General features: G+C 37.3%; 1 protein-coding gene across 6 annotated transcripts in view; it reads right to left on the reverse strand.

Annotated features, from left to right (window-relative positions):
* Positions 1 to 847: 847 nt before the first annotated feature.
* Positions 848 to 14,020, reverse strand: part of QKI (QKI, KH domain containing RNA binding) — a 143,205-nt gene continuing 130,032 nt past the window's right edge. The window contains exons 5-8 of one of the 6 annotated variants that reach the window (XR_009244292.1): positions 10,149 to 10,236; positions 8,446 to 8,745; positions 5,705 to 6,539; positions 848 to 1,869 (exon numbers count right to left, since the gene is read on the reverse strand). Coding sequence is in view for 3 of the 6 variants with exons in the window: in XM_058654874.1 (XP_058510857.1) it covers positions 1,853 to 1,869; positions 5,705 to 5,779; positions 8,446 to 8,745; positions 10,149 to 10,236 (480 nt within the window). In the remaining 3 variants the exon portion in view is untranslated. Of the gene's footprint in view, positions 1,870 to 5,704; positions 7,772 to 8,445; positions 8,746 to 10,148; positions 10,237 to 14,020 lie in introns of all 6 variants that reach the window. The other 5 variants (XR_009244272.1, XR_009247620.1, XM_058654874.1 and 2 more) reach the window with 5 other exon arrangements.

Below are 14,020 nucleotides of genomic sequence, written 5' to 3' on the forward strand. Positions count from 1 at the left end.
AAGTGCAAAGTGCTTCTACTACAGAACTGATCTTTATGGCAACGGAGGTGTACTTGAGTATTTATACCCACAATGATGGTTTTTCCAAGTACTTGAAACATTAAAAAAAAAAAAGGGGGGGGTTCAAAAAGGTGTGTCGGCTAGAGGAGGTTATTTGAGCCAGCAGAGAGATGTACAGCACACGTTCTCCGACACTGGTGGACAGAGGATGATTGACCTGGTCATTCAGAAACAGCGCTCCTGAATGAGGATTACTAAGACTCATTTTCGTAAAAGTCCTGCCAGGCATACTACTATATTCTCCAACTCGCAAGAGAAAAAAAATCCAAGGTCTCCCCGACTCCCAATGAAACGCAGCTGTGATTTCGTCTGTAAATTAATGCTCAGACGACCTCACATAATTATAATCTCAGAATTCTCTGGATGCATTGGAGATTGTAATAAAAGTACTCCATTATGATTTTTGAAAAAATGATGTTTTAAAAATGTAACAAATCAGACTTAGACAAATTGTCAATTTTGTTCACAGTATCAGATTTGGCAAATTTGTTTCAAGTTAATGTGGCAAAAATCATAAATCAAACCATCAACTCATTTGTCTCCCTTCTCATCTTCTTTCACATACTGGGCGATGAGGAACATGCATTAACTCCTATTGTGAGGGAGGAGCTGACCTCACGAGACACTTGACTAAATGACCATGAAGGAAAATAAGGCACTTTCTTTTCTTTAGACTTATTCCAATACTTAAAAAATAAAAAATAAAGACAAAAAGGCTCTTTTGGTCTTTTGTTTCTTGACAACCACCAGAAAAAATCATTTAATGAAATAAAGGGTTTCTTTGTTCTTTTTCTTTTTTTTTATAACACTTGAAAGTATAAAATGCTACATTTCCAAAAATATATATATTTTTTCTGCACCAGCACCCTTGTATAGTAAAAGAATCTACTTTTTGTTCATTTGTCTCAATGCACTACACTTTATCTACAATTTCATTACATGTATACAGCAAGTAGGCAAGCATGGCTTTTACATCCTTAATGATTTTTTTCTATACAGGGAGGTTTAAAAAAAACACTTGAACAGTTTGCCCAGTAATGTGACACATAATGCATGTACCTTGTTCTCGTATATTTTTAACGGAGGTGTAAAATAAAGGTTCAGTCATTTTAACTCAGATATTCATCTTTTTAAAAATAGTGTTGCAGTTTTTTACTTGGCATTAATTTTCAAGCTCCTCGTTATGCTTTCTTCTCATGGCACACTTTCTTTTAATACTTCAAAACATTGGCAGGCAATGTAACAAGGCTGCCACTCCGCCCTGTGAGGGCACTGTAGTGACCAAACAGCGTATCAGATTCCGAATACTTTTTGAAATCACTTCCCCAATGACATCCCTGACCGAAGGTTCATGCATGATGTATCATCACACAGTACATTCAGAGAGCTTTGACTTCGCTATGAGAAGAGAAAGGTTCCTAGAAGTCTCACAGTAACTGCCTCTGTCAATGAGTAGTTAAGGGCCAGCTGTCCCCCCTTCTTACCGTTCACTCAGAGGGGGACATTTAAAGACGGTCAGTGCTGTGGGATGAATTGGGCCTTATTGCTTTACTACTATTCAGTGCAGTTTCTAGAACCACGTTCACCCAAATGGGAAAAAGAAAAGAAGCTGAGTTGGAGGACAACAATTTCTTTGTCTTTTGTTTGGTTAGATGGTAAGACGAACGGACAAGTGCCTCAGCTCGCTGCGCTGACGACAGGCAAGCAAAGGCGATTACCAGTTAACTGATCAGCAGGCAGGCATGGTCAGGTCATCATTGGGTGAAGAGTTCAGAGGTCAGAAGGTCATAGGTTAGTTGCCGGTGGCGGCTGGGTGGTTAGAAACAAAAAACAAAATAAAAAAAAGAAAAGAAAAGATAGAGAAGAGATTAGTTTCAGCTAGTGACGGCTTAATGACAACATGAAAACTAATCACAACTAATAAAAAAAGCATGTTTAATTCTGACAAACTGATCGACACCATCTACAGAATACAATCAAAATCATGACAATTTTGTATCATGATTTGAACAAATGAAGAGCCCACTCCCACAAAAAAAAAACACAACTGGTTAACAGAAAAAAAAAATAGAAATAAAATACAACTAACGACTAATAGTTAGTAGCAGTCAATGAAGGAAACCAGAAAACAACAATGAATAGGTTTGGTATACAGAATTTGAAACAGTCAGTGCAGTTAACAGTGTCTCTGACTGCTATTAAGCATTAGTATTCTCTCAGATGCAAGCATTAAGCAACTATTAATGATGGATGTGATTATTAATAATTGATGATCAACAGAAATGAATCTAATGGAATTTTTAAATCTCTATATACAATTTGGTTCAACATAAACTCTGGGCCAAACAGGTTTCTTTTGTTCAATAAATGTTTATTGCTTTTTCAATTATTCTATTTACAAACAACATGGAATTTCTTGGCCTCATGATACAAAGCAATACTAAACTGTAGTCTAGAAGTGTAGGCAACATCACGGGAACCAGAAAAGGGCCAGGCCTCGGCACCAGCCGACAATTTCCAGTTGAAAAGACTATTTTACACATATAGAACACTTATAAAATGCACTTGCATGTAAACACTGTAAAATCCTGCCATTTAAAATTCTATACTCAAAAAGCTCTAGATACATCAAAAAATAGAAGAAATTTCTAATTGATACCAATAAGGCATTTTAAAACTACAAACAGCTTTCTTTATTCAACTTCAAAGCTAATACTCTGCAAATACAATAAAATCTGACATTTCATATACATTCCTGCTTTATACTTTTATATTTTAAAAGAAGCCACCTGTAAATACTATTTTCTTTTGCAAAGTAACAAAAAATTTTTAAAAATTACAGTAGAACATAAAGTAGTTCTCAAGTGGAAAAGTTGTCACTCTCAATGTCCTTGAGTGGTTCCTTCCTTAATCAACACCTGTCACATTCTGCTCAGTCCAACTTGGTCCACTTAACAGTAGTATGATTTTTTAAGACTCATTCAACAGCTTAATCATTTCTACTATATTCTGAGGTTTGAGAGAATTTTTTGTACTGTTGCCATTTGTGACTTAAGGCAGAGGAGACGTGAACAAAAGTTATTCAGTGCAAAGTCAGATTTTCTTTAACTTCACAAATCAAAAAACCAGTAGGTATAATGCTCACAGAGTTTAAATGATATAATATATATAATGGACTGATTTACCTTCATATGACAAAATGTTTTCCACAGTCAGGATAGTTTATAAATACTACAAAAATATTCTATCTTCAATGTGACCAAATCTTCCCTGAATTTCTCAAGAAGTGGACATTTTGTTTAAAATAAAACTGCTATTTTAAAATCAAAGGAGAAAATAAGTATTTATATAGTCATATTATTTCACAGGTATTCCAAAATATGGAATCTTAAAGCATTTTATATTAATTAGTTCTGATTATAATTGTTTAAACTTTTAATACAAATTACGTGTAAGCAATGGTTTTTATAAAATCATTATTCAAGTGTGGAATATAGAAACAAAGCAACTGCCACTGGTACAGTGCACCTCGAACGTGCCCTCTGCCAGCCGTGGCCTCCCATAGCACACACAGACGTGGCAGCCATGCAAAACCACTGACTGGTCATGACAACTAGAAAGTCAGTTGGTTTCTAAGGCTTCAAATTCAGGCTGACATACTTGTAAAGATGGGTTGATTTTTAGTAAAGAACCAGGATTTGCCCACCATGTAGCACTCTAAATGCTCACTTAGAATTACATGGTTACAAATCCAAAGGCTGAGTTCCCTTGTATTAAGAGAATAGTCATGGTAATCTCTTCAAAAGTTTTTTTTTTTTTTAAATAATTAAGAAAACCTCAAAAATAGAGAAAACAGTAGTATCATAAAATAATTTAAGGAGTTCAGACATCACCCTTAGACCCAGTGAGTGCACACAGTGAGAGCAAGTATATAAGGATTCTGCTATTTCAAAAAATAGCATTTCGGTTTGCTGACATTGCATTCTGAATAAAAACGACGACAGAATTAAAACACATTTAATTAAAAAAGAGCCATGCATGGAATGTGTTGTCACTTTCCAAATATGATAAAACCTTCCTTTTATAATATTTTCACCTATCTCAAGGCATCAGAGTATTTAAGTAATCCAGTAACTATCATGTTACAATAATGGAAAATCTCCTAAGAGGGGGGATTACAGGGAAAACGTAACAGTAGAAAAACTATTTTATTGTACTCATTAGAACTAATTTTGCATTACCAATAAGAATAGTTTTAACTTATTCATGGGACTATTCAGTTTCTTCACAATTGAATGTGCTTTAAAAGAAAAAGAAGGCCAACTCTCCATCTCCATGAGACTTGTGAAGAGTCTGACTTTAGACAATCACTGAGCTGAGAGTCCATTTTGTTCACTGAATGATCACCCCAAGTTTCACGTACGTATGAGAATTAAAAGTCTTCCAGGCTCTTTAAATGGTGCCTGAGCCACATGCGTCTCACCAACGGAGAGACATTTCGCTCCTTATGTGGACAGCAGCAGTGTCCAATAGCTAACATGAGAATTAACTCTGTGAAGCAGGTGGGTCTCAGAAGGTACATAATCGGAGTGTAAACCCATCACTTCCTTCCCCTACTAACAATAGAGACTTGATCAATTTAATTAGTAGATGACAAATGTGCCATTACAGAAAATTGGAAAGCATTCTTTTCTACTATGCTTTGGACTCTTGTGGTAAAAACTTAAGAAAACAATTCAATGTCAATAAACCGAAAAAAAATCACTCCTCAATAAGCATAAATAATGTATATAAGGGTCCAAGGACATATGCATATATATGACACAAATTACAAATATTGAAAAGGAGAAAAATGAAGACTTATTTTCCAGTCACAGGTGAGTTAAAAAAGGCTATTTAAACAGCTGAATCTTACATACCACAGAATTTCAGGTTAAGTTTACCTTCAGATTATATTTTAGCAGCAAATGACAAAAATCAAAGGATCCATTTTGGCAAGAAAATGTAAGAATAGAAGGGAATTGATGTTCTAAATTATATATGTGTGTGTATATATATATGTATATATCTAAAAAACCCAACGGCATGAAAGCTATCTTCACAGTCCTTACTTTGTGAATTTTAGCTAGGCATTTGACATGTACAACCTCTTGCTTATAAAGTGGCTCAAATATTTCATTAGAAAGAAAAATGGAAACTAAATCTTCAGTTTTCTCCAAAAGTACACAGGAGGCATAGAGTTCTTTACTTCTCTCCTTAAAGCACCATCTGTTCAACTCATTTTGCAATACCAACCCAGAATTTTGACAATTAAAAGGTAAATTTTAGCACAAGTTACTGAAAAATAGTTAAGGCAACATAAAAATGTAATAGCTTCCGAAATTAACTAATGTATGTCTTAGTAGGAATAAATTCCATAGTACATAATCATAGACTTAATAAGTTAAAATACGAAGGGAGAAACAAAATAAAACCAAACAAAAGCCCCAAACCCCTAAATCTGTCAATTCTTATAAATGAATTTAGAAAAGGAAAAGAAACAAGAAGCAGGCAAGCAGTTACATTTTCCATCAGGTGTGGTGTTGCAAAGTGTACGGCCACCCAGCGCACTTCTTACAAACAAGAACTGCAGGACTACACTAACCTCGGTCTGCGGTCACAATCCTTTGGTAAGGATGGACACGCATATCGTGCCTTCGAACTTTAGTAGCCACCGCACCTAGTTAAATCGCAATTACCAAGACAAAGTTAGAAAACATTCACAAGGGGAAGAAACATTAACAGCAGGTTTATCAAAATGGACTCCAAATGTCACTTACTACAAAAATTTGCTTTAGGAAATATGCTAAGGCACAGTAGTTTCAAAGGTAACCATGTCATGTATATATGCATCTATTAATATTGCATTTATTTTAAACATCTTGCCCTTAACCTATTTCATCTGTTCATTTACAGTTCCCAAGTCACAGTACTTCATGAGCTGTCAGATGCAAACACATTGAAGCTTTACTAGTCACATATTCACTGAAGTGCCTTGCTTACAGGACAACTTCAATAATGCCATGTCTCATACGGAGAATTATCTGCTAACCTTAAGACCACTTCCAGAGTTTATTACTTAAAAAGGTTTAAAAGCAATCCTGAAAGCCTACAGATTGTGGTTTTAAACTCTAAGTCAATAAGAATGAACTGCAATGAATTAGGTGATTAGTAAAGCGAACAGTGTAGTACACTTAGCAGTCAGTTTACTACTATACACTCCTTTATAAATTACTGATACTGGGTAATATGACCGGCTAAACCAAATTAATAACAACTTTTTAACTTTATGTGCAAAAAAGTGCAAGTAAGTCACTGACTGCTAGGCTGAGCTTTCTCCCCGGAGGCTGCTGAGACTAAGCATTTGTTAAATTCAGATCTGATGAGGGTTCAGTTAAGACCGTTCTTGAATTCTTAGCCTTTCGTTGGGAAAGCCATACCTAAAGATAAAAGGAAGGGAATTAAAAATTAGTCATCAATGAAGATTTGATGCTAACACCAATCTCCTCACTACCATCAACACACATGTCTGCACTGTTTTGAAAGGCACTGCGCATTTTAAGATAATTTAATGTGAGAGTTGATTTACAGCATGCATGTTATCTGTGTGCAAGTTTATGGTAACAGCAATTTACGAGAATTCTCTCAGTTCTTCAGATGGTTAAGTTTTACTGCTTAGGTTGCAAAGCAAGAAATAAAACTGATAATAACAGACTTCACTTAGTATTTATTATTTCTCGTCTTATGAATTCCAATTAGAAAATGGTATTTTATTGTTAATTCTGCCAGTCTAATAATTCAGGTCTTAGGAGTAAAAATTTCCCATCAAAGAAAACAATAGTTTTCTGGTGAGAAACTCTACAGCAGTGCCTCTTGAGGTTTCTAAGCAGTAAACTGGTCTATCACCCCTCTTCCTGGAGAAGCTCGGCACTCAGGACTGTAACTCCACAGGGCAACGTGGCCAATGCCAGACTAGGAGCAGCGGTAGCGAGCCCTAGGCCCGTGGGAGCCACGAGCCCTAGCTCCTGGAGCAGATGCTCTGGGCGCAGCAGACAGGAGTTCTGGGGGGAAGCATGCACGGGGCCACAGGACAGAGATTAATAGAGAGGAAATTGGAGGTTACAGGTTACAGGTTATTTTAAAAATGCTTTGAGAAATATGCAAAAGAAACAAGGCTTTCATCAACAGTTCTGTGGTACGATTCTGACCTGTAATTATTTCATACAGAGATGCAGAGATGAACGGAAAACATGTACAACAAAACGTACTTGTTCATAAAACAGAAGGCACCTGAGTGCATGCACACACACAGATAACATACAGAGCACTGTAGCTTGCTTTAACTGAACAATGCATTTTTGAGTTTAACTCTTAGTGTTCAGGTTCATTAGACTTTCAAATTTCTATAAATCAGTATTAATGCTGGAGGAAAAAAAATCCCTTAAAACATCGAAGTCCTAGAAGTCCACAGCACAGCATGCATGCAGCACCAAGGTCATGTACAATTCAGGAAAAAAAAGGATTTGAATTCTGTGTGGAAAAACAAAGGGGTTGCACAGAAACAGTGTGTTCCACATTGACTGGTCGTGTTGGAACAGCTGCTGTTCGCTAGTCCTCCATCCAGCAAGTCAATGGGCTGAAATATCAGGCATGACTGGCATTTCAATCCACTCTATAAGAAAAAGGCAGCAATAATGTCTTTTTCGAGAACATTTTTTTTCATGTAACACCAAGCGTTCATACTATGATCTTAATTTCTGCCTAAGTGTGATTCTGAATTCAGTGACTTGGTATTTACCAACTTTTCTATTAAATACTTCACTTCTGAAATTCATGTCTAATATTAACTAAAACTTCAAATGACAAACACTGAAAAACTTTATCTGGTCTGCTATTTTAAGTGATCATGAGTTTTAAAAAACACGCAATAATATAAATATCATAAACATCTTAACATAATTACACATGAAAATTTCAAATTTAGTTGACAGTTTGCAAAACAAAAGAAATCTAGCTTCATGAAGTGGAGGCGATGGAGATGACAGGCCATAGGGCAGACCCTAACACGCAGAATTACCTCAGTGATGTCAAAAGTGAAACATGCTTTGTATTTAAAAGTATATGAGGCAAATTCACCCAACCAAAGTGATTTTAAGTTAATAAGTGCACCTAAACAGGTTTAAAGTACAATTAATTACAAGGGAAAGTCTTATGAAAGTCAAAATTAAATTCAGACTTTCCTAAGTGGAAACTTGCCTTGACTGTCTAAAACTGGTAATCAATTCAAAATCTGGGACAGCAAAATTCATTAAAAAGAATGTTAAGCACACAGGGAGAAGCACTTACCTAACACCCCGCTGGGTTCAATAGGATACTCAAGGATTGACGTAGCTGGTGCCAACGTGTAGGGGTACTCGTAGGGTGTGTAGATTAAACCAGCTTCAGGCCCTGGAGGGACTATTGCAGCAGTTGGGTGAGGAGTTCCGTTTGGCATGACAGCGGTCTGTATTTGTCTGATCAAAGGCATTATGGTAGGGCCAGCTGGCGTAGGAGTACGCAGGGCAGCTGGTGGAAGAACAGGCGCAGGCCCGGTAATGATCCGTGGGGCAGCCTGGGCTGTTGCTGCAAGAGAAAAGGCAAGGGCTGCTACAGTAAGCAAAGAAATTCAGAAGGAAGTAGAGAGACAGCAATATAAAACATGGGAAAATAAGAAGGGAGCAGGAAAAAGAAAGGAAAAAGGCAGGAAAGAAGAAAAATAAAAGGAAATCATTAGTACATGCACCAATCACACAGAAATGTCAAAGCAAACAGCTTTCCCCTTCCCAATGTGATTAACAAATGTGCACAAATTAAGAAGCCACTGTAAAAACGAAAAAGACACCATTAAAATAGGTTACATTTATTTTTTATCTGCTTATAAAACTTCATGACTAGAGGTGCACGCAGAAACACAAGGAAGCACTGCATTAAAAGATGTTAGAACAATCATTTGTAACCAGAGTCCACAGAAACACAGTTTGAATACATTTCTAAAATGCTGTTTCAGTTTCACTTTAAAAAATGAGTGTTACAAATAAATTCCTCCATCTTAGGGAATTAACTATTTATGAAGTCAGAATTAATGATATAAAAAATAAAGTTCATGGATAAAGAATGAAAAGAAATTTGCAAGAAATCTGAAATGCATGTGTGTATTGGTTTAATAACACACATTTTCTATGACTACTAATAACATACATTCTCATGAGTAAATTAAAGTCAGTTACCTCCTAAGTAACTACTTCTAAACCCACTAGGTTGCTTTGATTTTGGAAAATTAACAATGACTTCAAAATTTATTAAGAAGTGTGGCAATTTAAATGTTACATTCATAAATGGTACATGTAAACATTATTGGACCATCTGAAAGTATAAATTTCATGCTATTCCACTGAAAGAAAAAAAAAACAACCAAAAGGAAATCTTCTATGCCTTATGAAAAGAATACATAAAAAGGAAAACTACACTGAAAATAGTTATTGCCAACTGGCTTCTGTGAACTCTACATATGAAAGCAACAGAGAAATACTGGCAGGAGAATAAGCAACAAATGAGGTTCAGAGGAAATAATTTCACAGGTATACTTTTAAAAGTTAGCTTTTAAAAAATAAGTCATCACCATAAACAAATGACAATGACTACGGTAAACCACTACGTTTACCCTGATTTGATGTTATATACAAAGCATATACATGTATGAAAGCATCACATGGTACCCCATAGAAATTTAGCCTACTAAAAAATTTTTCATGTTTTAAAAATCTGTCTTCTGAATAACAGTAACAAATCTAGGCAGAATAAAAAATTATGTGAAACTCTTAAATTGAGAGCTTGAAACATCACAAAAACTACAAATAAAAACCGAGTACTTAGACAAATTGCCATAAACCAAAATCAAGAGTACCCTCAATTCTTGGAAGTATTAAACCGAGGATTATGCGCACAACATTCACTGTCCCTCCTACAGTCCGGCAGTGACCGCCCTAAGCCTGGCCCCGGGCTCAGCTTACGTGATTTAATGTTGGCATCTCTGTAGGTGCCATTCAGAATCGCGAGCTCCATCAGCTGCATCTTCTTCAGGCTGTCTTCTCCTTCTGCCTACACATGGAAAAACATCAAACCACGGGCGTTTAGGATTGTTTACAGACACCATGGCTGTATCTACACACAGACTTGAAACAGACATCACGTGGCTACAGCCATCTGCTTCAATCAGGGAAGGTGCTGACAACACCAAAGGCCATGTGCTCAGTCAGCGACGGCATGCGGTGTATGGCACAGTCTCCACCACCACTGCTTATGTAGCTACTTGAGAAGTTTCGGGTAGGTTCTACTAACTTATTAAAGTTTCCTCAAAAAACCTTCACTTTCAAGTGGAAGTTAAATGTTAAGTAAAATTAAATACAGCATATTCTCTTTGGCTGAATGTTGCAAAGCACAGAGCTATAAAGATCAGTCATAACGCAGGATCACTCTAACCACTGAATATTTGGCCACCCTATTTTAACTTGAATTTGGAATTCTCTTTCCACTTACTTTTGTTCATCTTTGTTCTAGTTATTATCAATACAACACCAAAACCATCAGAATCTTCCATTAATGGTATCTGTCTTCCAACGAATGTGTTCAGAGCCCATATAATTGATCAAAACACAACATCCTCCTTAATATCCTCAATATTTAATACCTCATTATCCTTAAATTGTTACTTGCTATCTAAAAATACAAAGTTAGGTCACTGACGATGATCTAGAGCCTAACTACCTTTCTCAAGTTCAGCCATTTAATTTTCCACTACCTTATGCACATAGCTACTGTCGTAAACTAAGCCCAAACACTATCTCGGTTATACTTCTCTACACTTCCAATCCTGAAGAAAAAGCTGTAGTCACAGAAACAACAGTAGATAAAGGTCCACCTGTCCAAGCTATCTGAAGACAGTGACATGGAGCTGCTACTTTAATGCATTATCTAGTTTTGGGGACATAATATTTAAAACCATGTAATAAGTGGTACATTTTTCCAACAATTTTATTCCTCCCTGATTCAAAGGGACAGAAGGGGGCAGGTAACAAGATACTAAATTTCCTTTTTTATTACAAATGAATGTCTTCCCTGGCACGAGCAGCAAATGATATGTGTGATTTGTAGTAAACAAAACTCTTGAATGGGCTTTTCATAAGTCACAAAGAAAACATATTTAGTGTGTCTGGAATATTGTAAATGAAGTCACTATGAAAACTATGCCAGACTTCATTTAGCCTGAATAGAGCCCAGTAAGGAAGCTGCTGCACCTTCAGAACAAGCTTTGCTCCTGATGTCCTCATGGGAAGAGACAGGTACGGATTAAGCATTGTATCTTCACTTTTGAAGCATCAAATTCCAAAACTAGAACAAACACTTGCTAATGACTAAAACATGTGGCGTCAAAGAAGTGTCTTGAGAATTATGTAATTTTTCAGATTGGTAGAAACAGGCCCAACGGAGAAAGGGTACATTCAAAATAATCAGAAACAAACAACTCACACAAGTGGAGTAAACTGTAGTAACATTTTTCTGAAAGTTGGGGTTCCTTCTGCCAATATGGATAACAAACTTATGACTAGGTATTAATATTTTTAGTTTATGTACACATAGTCTAGTAAGATAAAGGTACGTTATCAGTTAATGCCAACAGCTATTTACACAAACAGATCACATATAACACTACTAAAAAAAACAAGGCATTATCAAATAGAATAAAGTGTACGCTATTTTGGTTAATTAATACTAGATATGAATCATCATCTAAGCAGTTACGCTTCACCACAACGTGTGGCAAAAGCAACTGTATTAGCCCTGAAGCTTGAACGGACCAGGGCGGTGATCCAAAGCCGCACAAGGTGAAACCAAAGCATAGTACTTGATTCAAAGATCTCATGAACTTCACAAAACACTCTGCCCAATGAGGTGATGACTTTAAGCAGAAGCAACATTTGAATTCATCAAGAAATTTGACTAGTACTATATAAAATTTTGTTTTCTTACTATAATGAAATTCAGTCTTTAAAAATGGCAACCACTTGGGGCTGGTACTGTGGCACAATGAGTTAACCCGCTGCTGCAGCACTGGGTCCACATGGCACTGGTTTGAGTTCCAGCTGCTCCAATTCTGACCCAGCTCCATGTACTGCACCTGGGAGAGCAGCAGAACATGGCCCAAACCCTTGGGCATCTGTCACTCACACGGGAGACCTGCAAGAAGCTCCTGGCTCCTGGCTCAGCCTTTGTCACTGCAGTCACTGGAAGAGCAAACCAGCAGATCAAAGATCTTTCTCTATATAATTCAGCCTTTCCAATCACTTAAAAAAAGACAAAACCTACAGCAATCTAATTGCTACATTACTACGAAGCTCTAACAAAAGCGAATCCATGAATGTTGTTTCCAATCACCAATCCCGTATAAGCTAAACCACGACCTGAACTGCCAATGAGACTGAGCTCCTCAGCCTTGTGTTCAGGACACCGAACAACTCTTACTCCGCAACGTCCCGTAAGAATCAAAACTACCTCACAGCCCCTCGCTAGAAGCACCTTGTGTTTCTCTTGGAGGAATCCCATTTTCCTTTCCCATAGTGCAGTTCCAAGTCAATGCCACACACGCTGGCATTACTTTCATAAATCCAAGTCCCTTATCGTGTGGACATTTTTTCATATATCACGTGCTATGACTCATTTTCTATATATTTTTAAAGTAATTTATTCTTTTATTGGAAAGTCATATATACAGAGGAGGAGAGACAGAAAGCAAGATCTTCCAACCGTTGATTCACTCCCCAAGTGGCCGCAACAGCTGGATTGAGCTGATCCAAAGCCACGAGCCTGGATTCTCCCATGCCAGGTGCAGGGTCCCAAGACCTTGGGGCATGCTTGACTGCTCTCCCAGGCCACAAGCTGGGAGCTGCCCAGACATGAACTGGTGCCCACATGGGATCCTGGCACATGAAAAGTGAGAACCCTAGCCACTAAGCTACTGCACTGGGCCCTCATCCTCTCTATTTTTGGTATTCACGAAAAGCTTCTCATGGCTGACATCTATAAACTAACCAGCCTTCACTGTAACTCCTAAAGACTTGCAAAAGTGAATTCGATCATTTTCCCTTATATTAAAGACAAAGGAAAAACAGAAACCCACGTAACAAAATGGTGTAGGTGTTTGAACTAGAGGTTAAGTCAGCAGTTCAGACGTCGTCTTCCCCAACTGAATACCTGTGCTGCAGCTCAGGCTCCCAGATCCAGCTTCCTGCTACTACAGAGCACGGGGCGGGGGGGGGGGGGGGGGAGGGGGGCGTGATGGCTCAAGTTAGAATGAGCTGCTATTCCCAGCTTGGGCCTGCCCCAGAAGGTGGGAACTCTCTCTCTCTGTCCCTCAAATAAAAATAGGACTTTCAATTGTTTATACCAATCTGAAACAAAGAGAACAGATTTTCCAAATAGAAATACATGACAAGCATATTTAGAGAGTAACAGTTGAAAAAAACTGAGAGAAAATAACAACAAAGTGACCATATTTTTATAAACAATTATAATATCAACCCATTTCTCTCACCGTTGTGCCAATTTGGCAAGCAAAAGTCTGACAAAGAATTCAACAGACTTAAAGGGCTTACAAGAGAGGAACACTGTAACAGTGTTCAGCCACTAGACAAACCCAGCAGGTGATGAGATGGGGTGGTTAAAGGAACAGATACTGACGAACGACACTGAGACCTCTGGGCAGCTCTAATTAATCAACTGTTAATAGTTGGGAGGAAGGGAATCAAAGTTCTATCTTAAAAAGTGACGTCTGAAGTTCTTATTTCAAATACATGAGGTATCAGACATTCAACACGAATCTGAGCCA

This window comes from Ochotona princeps, chromosome 1 (genome assembly GCF_030435755.1).
Source record: "Ochotona princeps isolate mOchPri1 chromosome 1, mOchPri1.hap1, whole genome shotgun sequence".
In the NCBI taxonomy this organism is placed as follows: Eukaryota; Metazoa; Chordata; class Mammalia; order Lagomorpha; family Ochotonidae; genus Ochotona; species Ochotona princeps.